The sequence below is a fragment of the Gorilla gorilla genome, chromosome 5, assembly GCF_029281585.2.
Source record: "Gorilla gorilla gorilla isolate KB3781 chromosome 5, NHGRI_mGorGor1-v2.1_pri, whole genome shotgun sequence".
Lineage (NCBI taxonomy): Eukaryota > Metazoa > Chordata > Mammalia > Primates > Hominidae > Gorilla > Gorilla gorilla.
In genome coordinates, this window is record NC_073229.2 from 170,847,212 (window position 1) to 170,873,130 (window position 25,919).

Sequence of the window (25,919 nt, forward strand, 5' to 3'; positions counted from 1 at the left end):
ATGCAATCCTGAAAGATTTGTTTAAATGTACATCATACTTTCTAACTGCTACTTTTTAGAGTTAATAGTGAAGAAGCCTGAACGGTTCCTTGAGATTTCAAGTCCATTTTTGAATTATAGAATGACTCCATTTACAATTCCAACAGAAACGTAAGTATTCACATTCTTCCTCACAAATGTGTCTTGCTAGTAAATACTTTGTGATGTGTCTGGCTAAAGATAACACCAAATGGGAGCATTTTGAAGAATAGTAATTTTAAAATAAGCCCAAATACATGTAAAAACTTTAAAAGGACATTTTCTTGACCTTTTATAGCTTTTAGTTACATTAATCCACTTAATTAACAAATAGTTTTTACTAATTTCTTGTGTGTGTTATGAGCTGAATGTTTGTATGCCCACCAAATTCATAGGTTAAAGTTCTGACCTGCCAGTGTGGCTGCATTTGGAGGTAAAGCCTCTAAGCAAGCAATTAAGGTGAAATGAGTGATAAGGCGGGGGTACTGATCTGAGAGGATTAGTGACCTTCTGAGGAGAGACACCAGAGAGTTCTCTCTCTCTCTGTCTCTTTCTCTCTCTCCAGGCACACACACAGTGGAAAGGCTACGTGAGCACACAGAGAAGGCAGCTCTTGGCAGGCAGGAAGGACAGTCTTCATAAGAAACAAACCCTGCTGGCACCCATCCTGACTGGTCTCAGACTTCCAATCTCCAGAAATGTGAGAAAATAGATTTCTCCTATGGTAGCCACCTAGCCTGTGGTATTTTGTTACGGCAGCCCGAGCAAACAAATACGGACTTTGGTACAGAGAAGTAGGGTGCGGCTGTAACAAATATCTGAAAGTGTGGAAGTGGTTTCCACATCTTCCTTGTTCTCTTTCAAATAGGCTTTCTCATTTTTCCCAATATGGATAGGCTGAGAATTGTCCAAATCTATTTCTTTTTTCTAGCATTTTACTATAAGGAGTCAAGAGAAGCCACGCCACACTTTCAACGCTTTGCTTAGAAATTTCCTCAATCCAATATTTAATTTCACTGCTCACAAGTTCTACCTTCCACAAAACACTGGAACACAGAAAATCAGCCAAAGTCTTTGCCTAACAAGGGTGGCTTTTCCTCCATGGCCCAATAACATGTTCCTCATTTCCATTTGAGACCTCATCAAAATGGCCTTTACTATCCATATTTCTACCAGAATTTAGTTCACAGACACGTATATATTTTCTAAGAAGATTGAGGCTTTCTCTATAGCTCTCTTCTTTCCTTTTTGGGCCCTTTCCAGAATCATCTTTAAAGGTCTGTTCATGGCAATGTAGGCTTTCTTTAGCATGTACCTCCAAACTCTTCCAGCCTTTATTACCCAGTTCCAAAGCTGCTTCCACATTTTAGGTAGTTACCATAGCAGCAATCCCACTTGTTAGCATTCATGTTCTGTCTTAGCCTGTTTGGGCTGCTATAACAAAATACCATAGACTTGTGGCTTGTAAATAACAAAAAATTTATCTCTCATACTTCTAGAGGCTGGGAAGTCCAAGAACTGCACGCCAGCAGAGTCAATTTCTGGCAAGGGTCTGCTTCCTCATGCATGGCATCTTACCACTGTGTACTCACCTAGTGGAAGGGGTGAATGAGCTCTCTGGGGTACCTTTTACAAGGACACTAATGCCATGCATGCAGGTTGAGTCACCTCCCAAAGGCCTCACCTCTTAATACCATTATTTCAGGGTTTAGGATCTCAACATATAAATTCGATGGCAGAAGTGTATACACACCTTCAGACCATAGCACCTTCCTTCCCCTTCATCTAGCAAGAAGTGTGTTCTGTTGATGTGTTTTGTAAATTCATCCAGTTCTTCCCCTAAAATGAATAATATATAAAGCTCCTAAAATAATACATTGCAGCTTTTTTTGCTCCCTATCTACATGAAAAGTCTTCAAATATTTGACAACAATTATATATGCACCACTCCATTCTCTTATTATTAGGTTTCTAGATGTGTAAAAAAATACTGTGTAAGTTATTTTCCAGTCCCACTGGACATTTCAGTTACAAAAGCCAGTGGAATTTCTATTCTTATTAAAGCTACTATGAATTAGCCTTCTGTCACTTGGACACAAGCAGTCCTAACTGATACTGCAATATAATAGAAATGCAACGCAATGTTATCAACAGTGTCATTAATTTAGTCAAAATTTGGGCTAAATTAACCACTTGTAATATACACATTATTAATATATTAAATAATGTCTTTCCTTCTTAAGTAGAGCATACTCAAAGCCTTCCTTGCTTCCTGGATGAATCACACTTAGCATTATTACTATACTGTCTTCTAACAGAGGGACCTCAAAGACTTTGAGGAACAATGACCCTAACATTCAATGACCTGAGACTACTGGCTTTTCCGGGGCTTTGTTTCAGTGATTGGCTTAGTTGTAGTTTTAATTTTGCTTTCATAGTACTAATGATGTCTTTATCAGTTCTTAATATTGTCTGCTTCCAATAGCCTTCCCTTCTCCAAATTTATTTCTAATTTTCTGGGTGTAATGAGTAACATCACCAAATTTTTAGAATTAGTTAACGTTGCTTTGTTATAATAACTTTGTATCTACACTGTAACAATTGGATATTTAACATAGTAACTTGGAAATCATAGGTATTAAGTAAATCATAGGTATTAAGTAAATATTAATTGAATTGATTAAAATATTAAAATATTTTGAAGCACCTAAGTTATTCAGTATTTAAAATTATGTTCTTTCCTGTATGGTAGGCACTAGGCACATGGGGCTATGTAAAATTTTTTAAGTTAATTAATATTATATAAAATTAAAAATTAATTTCCTTAGTTGCATTAGCAACATTTTAAGTTCTCAGTAGTCAAATGTTCTAAGTGAACATTTTCATCATTGCATAAGTTTCTTCTAAATATTAGAAGGAATGAACAAGTGACCTGTCCATAATTGTAGCATTTTACTATAACAGTATTATATTATTTTTAGTTTTTATTATTTTAACCCATATTACTATTCATAGATTAAAATGAAAAGCTCATTCATTCATATAATGCAACATAACTAAGTGGCATTTTCTTTGCCCTATTGAGAAGACCAGTTGAATGTAATTGTCCTAATATGATAGTTAAAGCATTTCAACCTTTTAAATCAATTTTATTTAATAAATAAAAATGTATGCTTTCATGACAAATATACTAAAATTTGTGTCATTGCAGTGATTATACAAAAGCAATATTTCTTAAGTTCCCTTTTATAGTAAGAAATACTTTTTTTTTTCCCCGAGATGGAGTCTGCTCTGCTGCCCAGGCTAGAGTGCAGTGGAGCAATCTTGGCTCACTGCAACCTCTGCCTCCCGGGTTCAAGTGATTCTCCTGCATCAGCCTCCCAAGTAGCTGGGATTGCAGGTGTGTGCCACCACACCCGGCTAATTTTTGTATTTTTTGTAGAGATGGGGTTTCACCATGTTGTCCAGGCTGGTCTCTATCTCCTGACCTCAGGTGATCCACCCGCCTTGGCCTCCCAAAGTGCTTGGATTACAGGTGTGAACCACAGTGCCCAGCCAGAAATACTTATTTTAAGATAAATTTTGAATTGGTTGAAATAAGGCCTACTTCAAATGTTCTTTAGCATCATAAAACTTAAAAAAATAAATGAGCCCCCTTATTCCAAGGATATTTAAGTAAAGTATTGAGGGGACACAGAGGATTAACTAGCAAGGGCACTGTTTTTGTGAGGAAAAATTTATTAATTAATCAATGAAAACTCTGACTGTAAAAATAAAGTGATATGAAAATATTATATGTAAAACAAAGATACTATTGAAAAATGCCCTCACTTTTCTCTTTCACATTGTTTGTTTTACTGCTTTGGTGAGATGTCAAAGCTGCTCAAATTATGTTCCTAAAAGGAGTAGACAATGTAAGAGTGCAAGCTGGTGAGAGATTAAAGGTGGTGATAAGAAACTGGGATATTGCCTGGAGACAGAAGAGAGCCAGAGAGGCTTGGTGTATTTCATATTTAGAAGTACTCTAATTTTTTTTCTTGTTTCTAGTAATTATGCTGATGGGAAAATCTGTCTGGCTTTACAGATTTGGCTACTGTTTTAGAACAACAAAAAAGCATCTTACCTACTTTAATCATTAGCACTGATGAATATTTTCGGTTATTACCAGCTAATTAAGTTACAAGATTAAATGATTGTCATAGAAATGTGGAAAACTGGGTGTGTCACTCTTAGGGAAAAAAAAAACTAACTAAATACAACAGCAAAGACAATGAAGAACAATGAAGAGAAAGGGGGAAGGAGGAGGAAGAGGAACCCAAATTCACTAATATTTGAACATCACAATAGGGATAGAAAGAAAGACTGTGAAGCTAGGTCTGAAGTTTTTATTGAATCAGAAGTGACCATGAACTTCACAAATAGCAATAACTGGTGTATTGGATGATATGAGTGCAGGGTATGATGGTTGCCATTAAAATTGTGGTAATTTTTAATGCAGCAATAGGTGGCTAATACATGGTTATACACATAAAGACTAGCAAATTTACACTTTGAATTTGTGCAGTTAATTGTACTTCAATTATCCTTCAATAGAGTGGTGAAAATTTAAAAAAGAAAGTATGTAAAGTGGTTTAAAAAAATAAAATAGAAATTCTAGAAGCAAGGAGTACAATGACTAAGACACAGAACTCAATAGATGTGCTTAAGAACACATTAGATACAGACTAAAGGAGAATAAGCAAAGTTGAAAATAGATTAGAAGATAATATCCAGACTAAAGCATGGAGACAAAAAAAAATGGGAAAAAAAAGTACAGTTAAGACCTATGAGACACGTTGAACATGACCAACGTACTTGCCAGTGGTTCTCAGAAGTAGAAGATAAAGAGATTTGGAAATAATTAAAAACTCAAATCTTAATGGCCAAAAGAATCCCTAAAGGGAAAAGTTTAAGTCAAGATTCAGGAAGTCCTAAAAAGACTAAGTAATATAAATACAAAGAAAACTGCAGCTAGACACATCATAGTAAAGCCAAAGACAAATATAATGCAGTAATATAATGCAATAAAAGTGAAATAAAGACTGCTATACAAAGCAATATGGACGAGTCTCACATACACTCACAAAATTTAGACCAAAGAAGTCTGGTACACAAATTACATGGTTAGTTTTCAGCTATCCTATTAATATACAGTAAGAAAAGAACAATTTTAAAAAGCAATATATGGTGTTGGAAGTAACCAACGTGGTTATCTGTGGTGAGGAGAGTTGGCCATGATTGGGACATGCTTCCGGCAGGGTTTGTGGATTGCTACTAATATGAAAAATGCTTGATCTGAATAATGGTGATATGACTGTGTTTACTTTGTGATATTTCAGCAAGTGTACATTCATTGTTTAAGAACATTTAAACATGTATTTTAAGCTTCAATAAAACTTTATTAAAATTATTGAATGGTCTGTACCATCGGTCACACATATAATGGCCATTAAATATGGCTTTAGCCTTCTCTTGGATAGACTATAATCTATGATAGGAATATAAGCTGAGAAGAGAAAAGCAGTCAAAATTTAGATCTGTACCGTGTTCATTGTGCTTTCCTACTCTTAGATACTCTTTACATCACAGGCAGTTAATTTACACTTTTATTTATTCTATTTAAGTTTATAATACTAAAGATATTCTTCAAATATTTTACCTTTAAGGTTTTGTCAGTTCTATGTATCGACAACTGAACATTGGAAAGTGGGTAGGGAGGGAGCACTGCACAGCACTACTAGACAAATATTGGCAGTTGGCAATGTCAAGCCATGTGGGACAGCTTTATAACCAGAAAAAAACATTTCCTGCTACTTTCATCTTATAATTTTGCTATTGTTGCAAATTAATAAATCTAGTTTTTTTCTCCAACTTTTGGGGTTTTGTTTTGTTTTGTTTTTTGAGATGGGGTCTTGCTCTGTTACCCGGCTGGTCTCAAACTTCTGAGTTTGAGGCAAGTGGTGTCTCTTGCCTCAGTCTCTTGAGTAGTTGGGAGTACAGGCATGTTCCACCATGCCCAGCATAAAATTTGTGTTATAATTTCTAATAAATCAATGTAATAAACCTGATCACATTGGTGATCAGGTTTCAACGTCCGAATTTTGGAGGAGCACAAACATTTAGTCACACACAGAATTTTTCTAAATTTAACATAAAAATGTTAATGCTTCATGATTTCTGATTAATATCATGCTTAAGCTACCCACAGTTTTAGTCAGGGTTCTCCAGAGAGACTGAATTAATGTGGAATATAGACATCGACATAGATATAGATAAAGATACAAATATAGATATATGACAGGAGGTTCATTAAAGGAATTGGCTCATTGGTTATGGAAGCTGAGAAGACTCAAGATAGGCTGTCTGCAAGCTGGGGAACCAGGGAGGTCAGTAGCACGTGGTTCAGTCCAAATCTAAAGGCCTCAGAACCCAGGAAGCTGATGGTGTAACTCTCAGTCTGAAGACAAAGGTAACGAGAATCCAGGGAGTTGTTGGTGCAAGTCCCAGAGTCCGAAGGGCAGAAGCCCTGGACTTTTGATGTCTAAGGGCGGGAGAAGAAGGGCATCCCAGCTCCAGGAGAGAAAGTGAATTCACCTTTCCTCTGTCATTTTCTTCTGCCCAGGCCTCCAGGTAATTTGATGACACCCATCTACATTGAGGGTGGATCTTCTCTCAATCCACCGACTCACACGCCAATCACCTCTGGAAGCACTCTCACAGACACACCCAGAAATAACTTTTTACTGGTCACCTAGGCAGCCCTCAAGCCAGCCAAGATGGCACCTAAAATTCACCACCACACTCTCTAAGATGATGATTTTGCTATTCAAAATAATTTTTATCTCTCAGCTAGTTGAGTTTGCATATCAGAGATTTTGTGGGTTGTAAGAAATAGAACTTCAGACCTCAAGGATAAATTTTCTTACAATTTGAATAGTCATAGCCAGCCTTTTAGAATCTCTATGCCAATAGGGACCCCAAATGGATTAGTTTCATAACCTAAATTCCCTGAGTTACTTACTTTTTATCTTCTTTCAGCTGTATTACTTGATTAAAGTACATGAAATTCTAATACCCAGATACAGGTGGCTTCATCACCTGATTGGATTCGACTAATCTATTCACTGCTTGAATCTGTTATTAGTTCATTTACATATTCATCTCTGACAGAGCCAAATCAGAGATATGTGGATGGCATTTCATCCTACGTGATAGACATGCCCCTTGTCCTGCTTTGCTGTCGCAGATCAACATAAGAGCAAGCCTGTTTTTTAGTGAGCCTTTGAAAGTGACTGCTATCACAACTTTCTGTCTTAGGAACACTGTCTTTGTAGCAACACTCCAGGTTTACCCATTCTTGGCTCCTGGCCATGTCTGGTAGAATTGGAGACTCAACCAAGTTTGTGCTACCCTCTAGTGGCAGTTTTGTGTAAATCAGAGACGTTTAGTTACAAGTGAATTTTTACAGAACACTAACTGGAAAAAATATCCAAGTTGATGAAGTCTATATACATGGAATTTATCTTTAAAACACACTTACTTAAAAAATACATATACTACAAAAATGTCTTTACGTACCTATAAAATTCTAGCGATGGCAAGGGCAATTTGGAGTCATATCAGCCAATTACTTGAAAGGAAGACTGTATGCTCGGGTAGCTGGTATGAATGTCACAGTTATAAACTTAAGTGCTCAAGACTCATAATTAAATTTCTGACTCCTAGTTCTGTTTCACTGATACATCACTCTGATACTTAATTAAATCAATTCCACATATCAAATTTCTGTTTTGATCATCAAAATTCAAAGATGACCACCAAAGCTTTGAAACAAATAGTGTTCTAGAATTTTTACATCAATTTGTTGACTAATATACAATATTTTTAGTCGCATAGAAAGATATTCAATGTTTTAACATGAGGTAAAAAACATTACTGGTAGTAAAAGAATGAGAACGACAAATAGAACACAATCAGAACTTTCTATTGTTGACAAAAATGCAGTTATTTATTAATAACTTTAAACAGAAGATCAAAATAACAGAAGTTTGGGGTTTTGTTTTCCTTTTAGGCATTTTGTGCGCTCCTTAATTAAGAAAGGAATACCTCCAGGATCTGATTTACCTTCCGTCAGTGAAACTGATGAAACTGCAACACATAGCCAGACAGACTTGAGTCAAATAACAAAAGCTACATCTCAGGTGACTATGTTACTCTTACTGTTGGCCCAACTCTTAATGAGACAAGATTTTTTTCCTTACATTGTGAAACATACTATACATACAAAAGAATGTATAACATGGATCTGAACAGTATGAAGAATAGTGTTAAAACAAATCTCTTATGTATCTATCACCTAGGTTAGAAAATGGAATAGTCATCTGCTATAGAAGTCCCCTGTGTGTTTCTTCTTGGTTGTATTTTCTGTCGGCCACTCAGATTTTGGTATTAAACAACTTCATATTTTTCTCATTTTGCCAATTATAATGTAACATCTTGTTTGTGAGATTCCTCCCTTTTGTTTCATGTCCAGTTCATTTCACTAACCAATGGTATTTATTGTATAAAATTATGCTACAAATGGTTTTTAATCTATCACAGTGTTAGTGGCTATATTAGTTGCTTCTTATTTCTATTGTAAGAAATATTCTTACTTACTATTCTTGCTTTTTGTTTCTTACTATTGTAAGCAATGGTACCATGATTTTTCTCAAATGTCCCTTGAAACAGGTACAAGAGTTTCTTTAGTTTCAGGGTTCATAACCCTTTACGTGCTATGGCTCCCCTTAACAATTTTTTAAAACTCTAACAGGTTGAAAACAACTCATCTTTTTCTCCATATTAATTAACTGAGAATTATTGATGAGGAACATAATTAGCACTGTGAGAGAACATACAACTTCACTATTTGGTGGTTGAATGACTACTAAGCATAGTTGCTATAGTTACCTAGCCATATAGGTCACAGGAGTATTTGTAGACGGGGAGATATGACCACATGAAATACAGCAGCAGGTCTAATACCTACTGTAATTTCAAAGTAGTAATCAGCTTACATATTCTTGTAAGATATTTGCAACAACTATAATACAATATAAAATATTGTGACATTTTGTAGATAGGGTCAGTTACTGCTCTCAACATTGTGACTACTTGCCTGTATTGACAAATTTGTAATTGAAAAAAATGCTGAGTGTCAAACATGTAATGTCTTTCTAACCATCCACATTAATGGATTTGTGAAATTTAACTATGAGCTTCATTGGATATCATATTAGGAAACCCTGTTCTGGGATATGAATCTAGGAGTCTAGTTAATAGGGCATTCATTCACCTCCTTGACCTTACAATAAAATACCAAACCATTTTCCGAATGGGTGTAGTAATACCCACACCTGTCAACACCAAGAGTTTTCTTTATGACAGCATTTGATACCGTATGATGTTTGCTAATGTGGTGGGTATAAAATGGTATTTTATTTTTTATTATAAATGCATGATGTATTGACATATTAACCCATATATGCCTGAGGTTGCTATTTTTGGAATTTGAAAAATCAGACCTTGGCAATGACCTTGAGCAGTAGGATGCTGAGCTTTCCAATGTAAAACAAATGTAAAGAAATCTTGCCTCCATTTATGTACCTCTCTATCCCATTTTCACCATTCTGCCCTCTGTAGGAAACTTTCAGGATTTTTTAATGTAAATGCAAAGAAACACACACACAATATTTCACAACTTCCTTTTTTTCAACTCAAAATTAAATAATCTTAAAAATACCTAATATATGCTGGAGATAATTCCAATCTACACCTAAAGAGTGTCTTCATTCTTAAAGCTTCATAATTTTTATTATGTGAGTGAACTGTAGTTTATTTCTATCAATCTCTATAGATGGAATCTTGGGTTGATTTTAATCTTTTGCTATTATAAATAATACTGCTATGAATGAATTTGTACATGTAGCTGGATTGTTTGGCCAACAAATACAATTCTATTGGAATTTTAAAATAATTATTGCTAAATATACACGATAAGATTACACCCAGGTTGTATGAATATTTCCTTATAGCCACATGGAGTGTGTAGAGGTTTTTTAAAAATTTTGCCAATCAGATTGGTAAGAAAAAGTAGTTCATTTTGCTTTTCCATTGAACTGATTGTTATTGTGACTGAACAGCTTTGTATACATTTACTGCCATTTCTGTTTGTGCTGCTGTGCAATGCCTGCTTATGTCTTTTGCCTAATTTCCATTTGGGTTGTATGTTCCTATTTTACCAATTCATAGATGTTCTCTGTGAAATATGGAGACTTATTCTTTATTAGATATGTATTTCATATGTTCTAAGTTTATCTTTTCAATCTTATTTGTCTTTTTAAAATTTATTTTTAATTGATAAAAAATGTATGTATTTATAGTGTAAAACATGATGTTTTGAAATATATATATAGCTGAATAACTAAATTGAGCTAATTAATATATGTACTACTTCACGTTCCTTTCATTTTTTGTTGTGAGAACACTAAAATCTTCTGTCTTATCAATTTTCAAGAATACATTAACTATAGGCCCCGTGTTGCAAATCAGATCTCTTGAATTTATCTCTACTAACTGAAACTTTGTATCCTTTGACCAGTATTTTCCCGATCACCCACACCTAGCCCCTGGTAACTACCATTCTACTCAGTATCTATTTTTCTGTGTGTGGCTTATTTAACTTCACATAACGTCCTCCAGGTTTATCCTAGTTATTGCAAATGATAAAGTTTCCTTCTTTTTAAAGGCTGAATAGTATTCTATTTTGTATATATACCATATTTTCCATATTCATTCATCTGTGGATGGACAATTAGTTTGATTTCATATTTTGGCTTTGTGAATAATGCTATAATGAAGATGGGAAGGCAGGTATCTCTTTCTTCTTTGACACACTGATTTCATTTCCTTTGGATACACACTCAGAAGTAGGATTGCTGGATCACATGATTGCCCTATTTTTAGTGGTTTTTTTTCAACCTCCATACTGTTTTCTACAGTGGCTGCACCATTCTACCTTCTCACCAGCAATATACAAGGTTTCCCTTATTTCCACATTCTTACTAACACTTATTTTTGTCTTCTCGATAACGGCCATTTTAACAGATGTGAAGTGATATCTCATTGTGGTCTTAATTTATGTCCCTCTGATTATTAGTGATGTTGAGCATTGTTTAAAACACGTACGTTGGCCATTTGTATGTCTTCTCCTGAGAAATGCCTATTCAGATTCTCTGCTCATTTTTCAATTGGGTTGTTTCCTTGCTGATGAGTTGAGTTCCTTATATGTTTTGAACATTAACCTCTTATCAGATGTATGATTTACAAATATTTTCTCCCATTCTATAGATTGTCTCCTTATAATTGTTTCCTTTGCTGTGCAAAAAAAAAAAAAATTTAGTTTGATTTAATTCCTTCTGTCTGTTTGCGATTGTTGCCTGTGCTTTAGGGATTATTTCTTAAAACTTGTTGCCCAGGCCAAGTTCTTGGAGCTTATCCCTTAAGTTTTCTTCTAACAGTTTCATACATTCAGCATACATTCAGATCTTAAAGTTAAGTTCTTAATGCATTTTGAGTTAATTTTTGTATATGGTATGAGGTGACTTTCCTCTTTTGTAAATGGATATCCCAAAATCATTTACTGAAGAGACTCTCCTTTCTTCCATTGCGTGTTCTTGTCAATCTTTTTCGACCATAATAGTTTGAATTTATTTTTGACTCTCTACTCTGTTCCATTGGTCTATTTTTATGGTGATACATGCTGTTTGGGTTACCATAGCTTTGTAGTGTATTTTGAAGTCAGGTAGTGTGATGCCTCCTGCTTTGTTCTTTTGCTTTAGCTATTTAGGGTCTTTTGTAGTTTCACATGGATTTTAGGATGTTTTTAATATATCTGTGAAAAATCTCATCAGAATGTTGATAGATTACGTTGAATCTGTACAATTGCTTTGGTTAGTATGTGAAAAATCTCATCAGAATGTTGATAGATTACATTGAATCTGTACATTGCTTTGGCTAGTACAGCCATTTTAACAATATGAATTCTTTCAATTCATGAACATGGGACATCTTTCCAATTATTTCAGTCTTATTTTATTTCATCAATGTTTTATTTTATAGTATTCAGAATATAGGTACGTCCTCAGTTCAATTTATTCCTAAATATGTTTTGGTAGCTATTGTAAATTGAATTATTTTACTGAGTTCTATTTTTGTTTTTTGTATGTTGATTTTGTATCCTGAAACTTTATTGAGTTTATATATTAGATCTAACAGGATTTTTAATGGGGTTTTAAGGGGTTCTATATATGATTGTATTATCTGAAAAGAGGAAAAATTTAGCTTCTTTCTTTCCAATTTGAGTGCCTTTTCTTTATTTTGCCTAATTGCTCTAGCTAGGACTTTAGGTGATATGTTGAATAGAAGTGGTTATTTTCCTTGTCTTACTCCTGATCTTAGAAGTAAAGCTTTCAACTTTTCACTGTTGAGTATGTTAGCTATGAGTTTGTCATATATGGCCTTTATTGTGTTGAAGTACATTCTTTATATTAGTTGTCAGTTGAGAGGTTTTTTATCATAAAAGGATGTTGAATTTTGTGAAATGCTGTTTTTACATCTATTCACATGAGTGCATGGTTTTTGTCTTTTATTCTTTTAATGTGGTATATCATACTTGTAGATTTGCATATGTCAAACCATCCTTGCATCTCTGGGAAAACTCCCACTTAATCATGGTAAATGATCTTTTTAATGTGCTGTTGAATTATGTTTACTAGTATTTTGTTAAGGATTTTTGCATGTATGTTCCTCAGGGATATTGACCTAAGGTTTATTTTCTTATAGTGTCCTTGTCCAGCTTTGGTATCAAGATAATGCTTGCCCTGTATAATTAGTTTGAAAGTATTCTCTCTTTGTCAGATTTTTTTGGAAGAGTTTGAGAAGGATGGTATTAATTATTCTTTAAATATTTCGTAGAATTCAGCAGTGAAGCCATAAGGTCCTGGACTTTTCTTTGATAGGAGACTTTTTATTTTAAGATATAGGGTCTTTCCCTGTTGCCAAGGCTGGAGTGCAGTGGCATGATCATAACTTAACTGCAGCCTTGAACTCCTGGGCAAGCAGTCTTCCTGCCTTACCCTTCCAAGCAGCTGTTACTACAGGCATGCACCACCACACTTGGTTAATTAAAAAAAAAAAATTACAAATGGGGTCTTGCTATGTTGCCTAGGCTAGTCTCAAATTCTTGGCTTCAGTCCTCCTGCCTTGGCCTCCCAAAGTTCTGTAATTACAGGCATAAGCATTGCACCTGGCCAACATGGGACAGTTTTTTGGTTTTTTTTCCTTTCTCTTTTTTTTCCTTTTTTGAGATGGAGTCTTGCTCTGTGGCCAGGCTGGAGTGCAGTGGCACAATCTCGGGTCACTGCAACCTCTGCCTCCCGGGTTCAAGTGATTCTCCTGCCTCAGCCTCTCGAGTAGTTGGGGCTACAAGTGCATGCCACCACACCCAGCTAACTTTTGTATTTTTAGTAGAGGGGATTTCACCATGTTGGCCAGGATGGTTTTGATCTCCTGACCTCGTCATCCACCTGCCTCAGCCTCCCAAAGTGCTGGGATTACAGACATAAGCCACAGTTTTTATTACTAATGTAATCCCCTTGCTCATAGTGTTCTGTTCAGATTTTATATTTTTTACGATTCAGTCTTGGTAATTTGTATATGTCTAGAAATTTGTTTCTTCTAGGTTATCCAATTGTTTGTCATATAATTATACATAGTGGATTCTTTGTATTTCTGCAGTATCATTTGTAAAGCTCCCTTTTTTATTTCTGATTTTGTTTGAGTCTTTTCTCCTTTTTCTTAATTAGTCTAGCAAAAGGTTTGTCAGTTCTGTTTATCTTTTCAAAAATCAGCTTAGTGTTTTTTTTTTACTTTTCTTGTTTATTTCTGTTCTGAGATTTATTATTTCCTTTCTTCTACTAATTTTGGGTTTAGTTTGCTTTCTTTTTTTCTAGTTCCCTGAGGTGTAACATTAGGTTTTAAATTTGAAATTCTTCTTTAAATTTCCCTCTTAGAGCTTCATTTACTGCATCCTATAAATTTTGATATGTTACTGTGTCAATTTTCATTTGTCTCAAGATATTCTAAAAATTTCCTTCTTAATATCTCATTCAGAAGCACATTGTTTAGTTTCCATTTATTTGTGAATTTTCTGAAATGCCTCCTGTTGTTGATTTTTAGACTCATTCCATTGTGGTTATAAAAGGTAGTTATATGATTTCAATCTTCTTTAATTTGTTAAGACTTGCTTTGTGGCCTAACATATGAATATGCTGGAGAATGTTCCTTGTGAGCTTGAGAAGAATGTGTATTCCACTGCTGCTAGATGCAATGTTCTGTATATATCTGTTAGGTCCATTTGATCTAAAGTGTAGTGTAAGTCTGATGTTTTCTTTTGATTTTTTGTCTGGATGAGCTATCCTTTGCTGAAAGAGGAGTACTGAAGACTCCAACTATTATTGTATTGCAGTCTCTCTCCCCCTTTAGATCTATTAATATTGCTTTATACATTTGGGTGCTCTGATGTTGGATGCATACATATTTATAATTATTGTATCCTGTTAAGAAATTGACACCTTTATCATTATGAAATAACCTTATTTGTCTCTTTTTTACCGTTTTTGACTTAAAGTCTATTTTATTTGATATAAATATAGCTATCCCTGCTCTCTTTTGCCTTACATTTGCACGGAATATCCTTTCCCATCTTTTTATTTTCAGTCTATATGTGTCTTTAAGGTGAAGTAAGTCTCCTGTAGGCAGTATATAGTTGAGTCTTTGTTTTTTAAATACATTTTGCCACTCTATGCCTTTTGATTGGAGAATCTAATCCATTTACATTCAAGATGATTATTGGTAGGTAAGCAGTTACTATTGTTATTTCATTAATTTTTTTCTGGTTGTTTTGTAGATCCTTTGTTTCTTTCTTCTCTTCTGTTTTCCTTTGTGATTAGGTTATGTTTTTAGTGGTTTGCTTTGATTTTATGTATCTACTATAGGTTGTAACTTTATGAATACCATGAGGCTTACATCTTATGGCTGTAACAGCATATTCTAAGCTGATAGCAACTTAACTTTGATCGCATACAAAAACTCTACACTTTTACTCTGTCTCTCTTATGGTTTATGTTTTTGATGTAACAATTTACAATCTCTTATATTGTATATCCCTTGACAAATTATTGCAATTATTATTATTTTAGTAATTTTAACCTTCATACTAAATTTTAACCTTCATACTAAAGATGTAAGTGATTTAAACATCACCATTACAGTATTAGAGTATTCTAAATTTGACTATGTACTTACTTTTACCAGTGAGTTTTATACTCTCATTTTTTAATGTTACTGATTACCATTCTTTTCTTTCAGCTTGAAGAATTCCCTGTAGTATTTCTCATAAAACAGATCTTGTGGTGATGAATTCCCTCAGCTTTTTTTGTTTGGGAAAGTTTTTATCTCCACTTCAGTTTTGAAGGACATCTTTTTTAAGTACAGTATACTTTCTTAGTATTATTTTTCTTCAGTACCTTGACTATATTATCCCATTCTCTCCAGGCCTGTGAGGTTTCTACTAAGAAATTTATTGAGAAATTATAACTCCTTATTTGCTTCATTTCTCTTGCTGCTTTCAGAATCCTCTCTTTGTCTTTGATTTTTGATAGTTTGATTACAGTATGTCTTGGTGCACAGTACTATTTGGATTAAATCTGAAGACCTTCTACCTTCCTCTACCTGGATATATATAACTTTCCCCAGATTTGAGAAGTTTTCTGCTATTATTTCTTTAAGTAAGTTTCTACTCCTTTGTCTCTCTTTTGTCTTTTGTGAACTCCTATCACTCAAATATTTGCTCTTCTGATACTGCCCCATAAACTGTGTAGTCCTTTTTCATTCCTTTTCTTTTTTCCTCCTTTGAGTGCATATTTTCCAATAGCCTGTCTTCAATTTCACAGTTTCTTTCTTTTCCTTGTCTGCTTGATTGATTCTGCTGTTGACCTTCTCTTGCATTTTTAATTTCATTTTATTCATTGTAATGTTCACCTCTGGAATTTCTGTTTAGTTTATTAAAATAATTCCAATCTCTTTGTTAAATTTCTTATCTTAGTTGTTCATTGTTTTCCAGATAGCACTTAATTGTGTTTTGCTATTTTTGAAGTTCACTGAGTTTCCTTAAAACAATCATTTCACATTCTTTGTCAGGCAGATTATAAATCTCTATTTCATTAGAGCTGACTTTTGGTGCTTTATTTTGTTCTTTTGGTGGGGTCATGTTTCCATTATTGTTCTTGGTCCTTGTAACCATGGGTTGGTGTCTGTAAATTTAAGAGTAGTAAATTATTCTAATACTTGCAGACTGGCCTTGTCTGGGAAAGCCCTTCACCAGTCAGATCATCTAGAGATTCCTGGCAGGTTGCCCACAGGCAGGTTTGTTACTGTACTCCTTGAACAGGCTGGTCTAGTGCCTAGATCAGCAGGTGGGCAACCCTGGCACTTGCGTCTGCAGGATTGGGTCTAGAATGTATGTCCTTGGAAACCAGCCTGAAATCTGGTTCCACAGAGGCTAGACTGGTACTGGCATAGACCTGGAGTACCAGCTTCTGCAAGGGTGGGCCTGGGGCCTCAGTTTATGGGGGCCAGCCAGCCACCAGGGTCTATTGGGTGGCCTGGACCCTAGGCCTGGTAGGGATCTACTTTACTGCTTTTTTTACTGGTCCAGCCTGTGTTTAGGTCCAAGGCAAACACCAGTCCTTACTTCCTTTTCCTTCTCCCAAGTAGAGGGTATCTCTCTTTTCCTGGGATTGGGAGTGATGTGTGTGATGCAAAACTGTCCTTACTACCTTCTTCAATGTGTCTTATTTCTGTGCTACATTCAGTTGCTATAACCTTTCACCAAGTTTCTTTAGCTCTTATGAAGATATTTTCTTATGTGGATTATTTTTCAAATTGATGTTTTTGCAGGGGGCAAATACAGGAAAGTCTTGTTCTTCCATATGACTGCTAAGAGCTCCTAAATATTGTGTCTTTGTATAAACAATTTTTTTAATTTTAATGTGGTTGAATTTATTTATATATTCATATATAAATCTGGTTCCTTAAGCCAGATATAGAAATCTCAATCATATATAATCATATTACATATATATATAAAATCATATTATGATTATATATGATTGAGATTTCTATATCTGGTTTAAGAAATTTGCCCTATTCTTAGGTCATAAAATTATTTTGCTAATCATCTTCTAAAATGTTATAGTTTTACTTTTATAAAATCCAATTAATTGGGAACTGATTTTTGTGTATGATATAAAATGATGAGACCAATTTTATTTTTTCCCATATAGATACACAATAGTTTTTAGAGGAATTCTTATGCAACTTTCAAACGTTATAATAAAATTTTGAGCCATTGCAATATGATAATGCTTGTAAATGTAGTTCTAAATTATAACAATAGATTCTTAGAGACAGAAGGTATCCATAAACTGATGTTCCAAATCATAATGAAACTTTGAAAAACTCCTCTTTAATTGGTTTGGCTTTTATTTGTTGGATGTGATAGCTTATGTGATGGTATAAGATACTCTGGAGGGCACATCATCACATACAGATGAACAAATCTATTAGTGTTAATTAGAAATCAGAGATTAATAGGTGATTGAGGAGAATGAATATCTGTCAACATTTTTTGAAATTTTTAAAAAAAATTTAAATTATTGATTGTATTAGTTTTAAAGAGACAAAGATTATCCAGAAGATAATCATAAAAAATAGCCAGCATACCCTAAACCTCCTCATTTTTCAGTCTTCTCCAGAGTCACCTACTTTTATTTTATTTAACTGCTTCTTCTGATACATATCTCCATAATTCTAAATAGTAGGCTTCATGAGGGCAGAGATATTTATTTTATTATATTTTGTTTCTCCCTCGGCACCTGTGAAAATGCCTAGCATATAGCAAACACCATGACATATTTGTTGAATGACTACATGCTATTTTATCTTGATCTGTTAATTTAGACATTATCTCTTGACTTCCTGTTATGGGAGATAAAGATTTAGCACACCTGAACTCACTTACTATCCCATATCTACACTTTCCCCTGTCTTCAAGATTTTGTCATTTCATAATTTTTGGTTGAAACGACATTCCTGTTTTGTAAGGATTATTACTGCTGAAGCAAATATGATAACATTTCTTACACAAGGTTTTATACAAGCAAATTACTGCACTTTTTCCTTTGCTCACTTTACTATAGGAAGCATTAGTAGGTCTTTCCAAACACTACAAAAATTATAACCTCTCTATCCATCATTTTCTACATAGTCAAATACATCAAATATTTTATAAATGCCAGGTTTTTTTTTTTTTTTTTTTGAAACCACCCCATGCACTCCTTTGCTGTCTTGCTTCAGTGCAAACTGAGAGAACTTTGCTCCTGGTACCTTTAGACTTCCTTTTGTCTCTCTCCTCTGATGGACTTCCTATTTTTGGTCTCTCTTCTTTCATGGTTTAAACCCTAATTTTAGTGTAGCACATTTTCCAGTACTTCCTAAGAAAAGATGTACAGGAAGTAAAATTTATGAGCACTTGCATGCTTGAAGATGCCTACATTCCATTCTCCCACCTAATTTATATTTTGGCAGGATATAAAATTTCAATTTGGAAGTAATTTCCTCAAAATTGCAAAGGTCTTATTTAATCCCTTGTCTTTTAATTTTAAGCATTGCTCTTGATTTAAAGATGACATTCTGAGCCGGGCATGGTGGCTTACACTTGTAATCCCAGCATGTTGGTAGGCCGAGGCAGGTGGATTGCTTTAGCTCCGGAGTTTGAGGCAGCCTGCGCAAGACAGTGAAACCCCATCTCTACAAAAACAAACAAACAAATAACAACAATAAAAACCCCAAAAACATTAGTCAGGCATGGCAGTGCATGTCTGTTGTCCCAGCTCTGTGGGAGGCTGAGGCAGCAGGATGGCTTGAGCCCAGGAGTTTGAGGCTGGAGGGAAATAAGATCATGCTACTGAACTCCAGCTTGGGCAACAGAGCCAGATCCTGTCAAAACAAACAAACAAAAAAAATGACATTCTGATATTCTGATTCTTGATCTTTTATATGTGACTCTTTTAGGACCTTCTTTCCATTCTTAGCATTATGAAATTTCACTATCATTGGCCTTGGTATGGGTTTTGCTTTGTTTTGTTTTGTTTGAGACAGAGTCTCACTCTGTTGCCCAGGCTGAAGTGCAGTGGAGTGATCTTGGCTCACTGAAACCTCCACCTCGCAGGTTCAAGTGATTCTCCTGCCTCAGCCTCCCAAGTAGCTGGGACCACAGGCACTTGTCACCACACCAGGCTAATTTTTTTGTATTTTTAGTAGAGATGGGGTTTTGCCATGTTGGCCAGGCCGGTCTTAAACTCCTAACCTCAGGTGACCCACCCACCTCGGCCTCCCAACGTGCTGAGATTACAGGTGTGAGCCACCATGCCCGGCCCTGGGTTGTTTTTTTTGTTTTGTTTTGTTTTTACATGAATTGTGCAGCATACTGCATGAACCACTTCAACCTGAAGTCAAATTATTTAGTTCTGGAGAATTTTCTTATACCACTTCCTCAATAATTTTCTCTTCTCATTTTCTCTGCTTTGTGGATCTTCTATTACACTACCTTTCTCCCAATTTATTCTCTAATGTACTTGATTTTTTTCTCATTTATTTTAATATATTTATCCTTATTTTAAATATTTTAAAACTGTTTAGTTGTAGTGAAATACACACAACATTTGCCATCTTAACCATTTTTAAGTGTGCAGTTCAGTAGTATTGAATACATTTTCACTATTGTATGACCAATCTCCAGAATTCTTTTCATCTTGCAAAAGTAAAACTCTATATGCATTTAAAAGCTTCTGATTCTCCCCTCCCACCAGCCCATGAAAACCACCATTCCACTTTCTGTGCCTATAACTTTGACTATTCTGGGTACTTCACATAAGTGGAATAATAAAGTATTTCTGTTTTTGTGATTGACTTATTTCATTTGGCATAGTGTTAATGTTCTCAGGTTTCACCCGTGTTTGTACGTGTGTCAAGATTTCTTCCCTGTTGAAGACTGAATGATATTCCATTGTATATGTATGTCACATTCTGTTTAGCTAATCATTTGTCAATAGATATTGAGTTGCATCAACCTTTTAGATATCATGAATAACGCTGCTATGAATTTGGGTGTACACCTATCTCCTTCAGACTCTGCTTTCAATGCTTTTGGGAGTATACCTAAGAGTGGAATTGCTGGATATGGTAATCATTTGAGGAACCACCACACTGTTTTCCACAGTGACCACACCATTTTACATTCTCAACAGTGCCTCTCAAATTTCTCTACATCCTTACCATCATTTATTATTTTCTATGTGTATTGTTTATGGTAGCTACCCTAATGGGCATGAAATGGTGTCTCATTGTAATTTTGGTTTGTATTCCTCTAGTGATTCATGATATTGAGAATCTTGTCATGTGCTGTTGGCCATTTGTGTGTCTTCTTAGACGGGTCTATTCAAATTATTTGCCCATTTTTTAATTGCATTGTTTGGGTTATTTTGTTGTTTTTGTTCTTTTTAGAAATTCTATATATATTCTTGTATTTTCCCTTTATCAGATACGTAATTTGCAAATATTTTCTCCCAGTTTGTAGGTTGCATTCTCACTCTGTTGATTATATCCTTTGATGTACAAAAGTTTTCTTTTTTTTTATTTTGATGCTCAACTTACCTATTTTTTACTTTTGTTGCCTGTGCTTTTGGAGTCATATCTAAGAAATAATTGCCAAATCCAATGTCATGAAGCTTCTTTCTATGTTTTCTTCTAAGAGTTTTGTAGTTTGTCTCTGTCTGTATCCACTTCAGTGCCTAAAGCTTATATTGTTTATGCCACTTATTCTATTTTTTAATTTCTAAGAGCTCTCCCTTGTTCTTTATTATTTTGTAGAAGTTTCTTATTTGACAGATGAGTATCCTCTTATTTTTCCAATATTACTAATCTTTTAAAAATTACTCCTCATAATATTGTTTCTGTTTTCTATGAATCTTGCCACCCACAATTGTTAGCTTCTTTCTTTCATATAAGAATCTCTCCTCAATTGTTTGCCGGTACTTTGTTGTACATATATATTTAAGAAATTTAAGGCACCAAAGAGTTGCTGATTAGAAGCAGCTCAATGGCATGGCCAGAGCTTATCAACTGTTGGCTCTAACTTAAGATAATTGAGGATGAGTGAGTTTTATTTGGAGGTGGGGCTGGCTCCCAATGTGCATCTTGTTTTTTTTTTTTCTTTTCCCCTGACTCTGGTGAGTTTCTCCAGTTAATGGTCCTCTAAAGTTCATCACAGGGAATGGTATATACTTGTCCATCCATGAAGGTCGAGCAGCACAGAGAAGCTAAGAGTCTCAGCACTTAGCTTGTGGACTTTCACTTAATTCCTCTGTTGTCTGTACAGTAGACTCTTCTACTTCCAGAGTGAGTTCAGATTAAGAAACTTCTCATTTAATTTCTCCACTTGAAGCAATTTCAAGTGTGCTGTTTAGGCAAAAGAAGACTGGATGCTGAACCAGAAAGATTAGGGAGAAGAAGTGCGAATCCTTCTACAGACATTAAACCCATGTCGGTGTTTTAAGCCCATATCTCATTCTCTCCTGCTCAGATACCTGCTAATTGCTTCTGAGGTCCTAAGGCATGGATAGGCTTTGCTTTGCACTTAGTATTTAACTATCTCTACTCTGCTATCTCTTCCATCCACTTCACATACTTTTTAAAATATTGTTGACGTTACCTGTAATTAGCCTGTATGAGTTTATACCATTTTACTTTTTATATTTATTTTTGTGTTCCAGAACACAATTATTTGATACTAAATAATTAAAACAAAATTTATACACATGAATTCAACTTAAATTCCTTGTTAAAATTTTCAGGAGCCATTTTTATAATTGAAATCAGCCTTTTTAGGTTCTGCACATTACTTTCAGTCATAATCTTATTAAGTTATCTATATTAATAGCAGGTACCTTGTGCCAAGTAATGTGTCTACTTAGGGATATTACTGTTTTAATTTAACTCTTGTTACAAGATTCAATCATTTAGTAAATTAACATATTCTGTGTCTTAATGTGACAAGCTTAAATACTCAGTCAATTATTTAATTCCATTCATGTCCTTTGACATTTAAAGTTAAAAACAAATTTTTTGGTAGGTTTTAGTAAATTTTCCCAAAAATCTATTTCTTCAAAGTTTAAAAAAACTATATTAGCTCTTTTAGTAACTTTGGTGCTTTGGATAGCTGTAATGTTTTGTTGGATTCAAAATGTGTTTCTTTTAATTCATAGGGAAACACTGCTTCACAAGTTATACTTGGAAAAGGTAAATTAATAATTTTCCTGTGACTTTTTTCAATGTACATCAAGATACAGAGGGGCATCTCTGCTTCTTGACAGCTTCCCTTCTGGCTCTCAGCAGCCTTTTTTCAGTGTCTCCTTTGATTTGCTGAGTCTAGTCTGCTCTGGGCTTTAAAAAAAGAGATAATTTCAATTGTTAAATTGAAGCTAAAAATAAAAATAAAAGAGAATCTGATTACCCACAAATAAAGTTCATGTGTTTTAATGCTGCACCCTGTGATCGAAACACTGAAACCACTGCAAATTCCTTAGTTCCTAAATAAAAGACTTGGCCAAGACTTGAATTCAAAATTATATATATAATTTTGGATCCAGAAGTCTTTAAGAGTGCTATGCCGGCCAGGTGCAGTGGCTCACGCATGTAATCTCCACACTTTGGGAGGCTGAGGCGGGCAGATCACGAAGTCAGTAGATCGAGACCATCCTGGCCAACATGGTGAAACCCTGTCTCTACTAAAAATATAAAAATTAGCAGGGCATGGTGGTGTGTGCCTGTAATCCCAGCTACTTGGGACGCCGAAGCAGGAGAATCGCTTGAACCAGGGAGTCAGAGGTTGCAGTGAGCCAAGATCGTGACACTGCACTCCAGCCTGGACTCCGTCTCAAAAAAAAAAAAAAAAAAAAAAAAAAAAATGGTATGCCACATTGCTTGGTAAATATAAAATAAGGCTCTAGAACCACTGACTGTGGGGAGTGATTAAATGTGTTACTGAAACACATTTGTTGCACCAGATCTTTCAAGTTTTCATTTCCCTTTCTGTTGTCTGAGCCACCCCCTCCTATAAGAATATGTCCATCTAGAGCAGATTTTCAGTAAAGAATCTAGCTAATTTGTGTTGTAACTTCACAATCTCTAAAGAATCTGTGAACAAATTCATCAAAGTAATTCTGAAATTTTTGAACACCCTGATATGCATAGAAATTATGATTAAATTCTCCTTTGTGTATGAAATGTGTCCCTGTGTGGACCTCCATAAATGTATGAAGCCTGGATTATCTCATAAATATTTTCCCAAAAATAGACTTTGATATTTAAGTTTCCCTTTATCATTTTACATATTTCAATAACTTGCCATTTAACAATATAAGATGTGTTTGACATGTGTGTCTTCTAGGCACAGATGAACAAACAGACTTTGGGTTGGGTGATGCTCATCAGAGTGATGGATTAAACTTGGAAAGAGATATAGTCAGCCAGGCCACAGCAACACAGGAAAAGTCACAGGAAGAACTTCCAACAACAAATAATAGTGTTTCTAAAGAAATATGGTTAGATTTTGAAGATTTCTGTGTATGCTTTCAGTAAGTATACCAATGGGATCAATCTATGTCGTAGTGGTTAAACCCTGAGCTGCATTAGTATACAAAGTCACATTAAGATTTATTTTTGCATATTTAATATAGTGGTTATATAACCTATTAATTCTTAGCATCATCCAAAATAAGCCAATAACAGCCTAGTGTTGGTATATCAAATAAAATTTATAAAATGGAAAATATATTGATTATCCATATAACACATTAATAGCCAAACCAATCTTAGGCCAGTTGCAGCTTCTCCTCAAAGGCTTGTTTCTTAATTAAAATGAAGAAATCTTATTCACTAGAATCATTCTTGTCCCTTTAGGGCAACTGACCCAATACTGTTGTTATTTTTTAACTTTCTTCCTACAATAATTTGATTATAAGAAACTTAACATGTAGTACTAGTCTTGCCTATAACGACAATAACCTGTTAAAAAATGTCTTTCTTTCAGAAATATATATATTTTCCACAAGCCAAGTTCATATTGCCTTAACTTTCAAAAATCAGAATTTAAGGTAAGTATGTTAGAATCTTTTCTATTCTCTTTAAATTTTTGGTAGAATTGCACCAGTAGAAAACGTCTTCAAATTTCTCAAAACATTTCTAAACTTGTAACATAGTTATATTTTTAAAAATTAATTTTTAGAGTCTCTCACTAATCCTTATCCAAGCAATAAGCAAAATTCCACTAGCTCATAACCACAAATGTGATCCATCTGACTATGTTGAATCCTGGCCTGAATTATTATACAAATTCACATTAAGAAAAATTTTATTTATGAAAAAATGAAGGACATGCACAAATAAATTCACTAGATTTGGTTTCAATTAGTATTTATTGAATAGTGTATGTTTCTTAAAACATAAGGACACTCCACCATTATGCCTGCATTTTTTTCCCCCATATCATCCCTCTGCCTGGAGTTTCTGTCCTTTCATCCCTGTTATCCTCATTGCTGTTGTTCAGCTAATGCCTAGAAATCCTTCAGAATAGCACAGATGCCCTTGACACTGTGAGGCTTCCCTTCCCTGGCCATGGAGTCTGGGTTAAGAGTCTCAGCTTCATCAGCCTGACCAACATGGTGAAACCCCATCTCTACTAAAAATACAAAAATTAGCCAGGTGTGGTGGCATGTGCCTGTAATCTCAGCTACTCAGGAGGCTAGGCAGGAGAATCGCTTGAACCTGGGAGGCAGAGGTTGCAGTGAGCCGATTGCGCCACTACACTCCAGCCTGGGCAAGAGAGTGAGATTCCATCCCAAAAAAAAAAAAAAAAAAAAAAAGGAGGCTTAGCTTCATGTCCTCTGTATGCTCTATGTTTGCCTGGCATTTGCCTCCCACCCTCCCAACTTTCTGATTGCTTCCCTATGCCCGTTCTTCCCCCTATTTACTGTTAGCATCTTTAGAAGAGCTAACCTTTTGTTTACCACTTATAAGAACATTACTGCCATGAGGTAGAAACTCAATTTAAAAATTGTCGATTACAGTAATTAACAAACCACATATTAAGCAGAATTTTAAGAAAAACTATGACACATATTCTGGGAAACTAAACTGTACCAACATTTACATGTTGTCCTGTTGTAGGACAAGGCCACCCAAGCCCCTCATGATAATCCCACACCTCCATGAGCAGTACGCAGAGTTGGGGGAAGTAAAGAGTCCTTGAAACTTTTCTATTGCCCTTGTAACAGATGAAAATGGGCAGAGAAAACCTTTTGAGCAGACCTCAAGAGCTGCTTTGTTGCTGGCTGCCTACTCTGAAAATAAGAATAGTGACTGGGGGAAAGAAATCCTTCACCTAGTCCTGGAGTATGTGAAAACACCTAGAGGAATACTTTGACTTTATAGAGATAACACAACAATTAATTGGGAATAGTTGAACCCAGAGTATGATATCAGCATAATGTACAGTTTACAATTTATTTAGGCATATTTCCATATTTAAACTATTGCCAGTGGTAAAATGACAATGGTTTATAGATGTTGCAGGCCCTTAGGTT

At 34.9% G+C, this 25,919-nt stretch overlaps 1 protein-coding gene across 1 annotated transcript in view; it reads left to right on the forward strand.

Annotated features, from left to right (window-relative positions):
* Nucleotides 1–25,919, forward strand: part of ADGB (androglobin) — a 208,058-nt gene that overhangs the window by 93,676 nt on the left and 88,463 nt on the right. Inside the window, exons 12-16 of the mRNA XM_004044802.5 lie at nucleotides 60–150; nucleotides 8,129–8,258; nucleotides 22,542–22,575; nucleotides 23,726–23,912; nucleotides 24,368–24,431. Of these exons, the coding sequence (XP_004044850.4) occupies nucleotides 60–150; nucleotides 8,129–8,258; nucleotides 22,542–22,575; nucleotides 23,726–23,912; nucleotides 24,368–24,431 (506 nt within the window). The remainder of the gene's footprint in view (nucleotides 1–59; nucleotides 151–8,128; nucleotides 8,259–22,541; nucleotides 22,576–23,725; nucleotides 23,913–24,367; nucleotides 24,432–25,919) is intronic.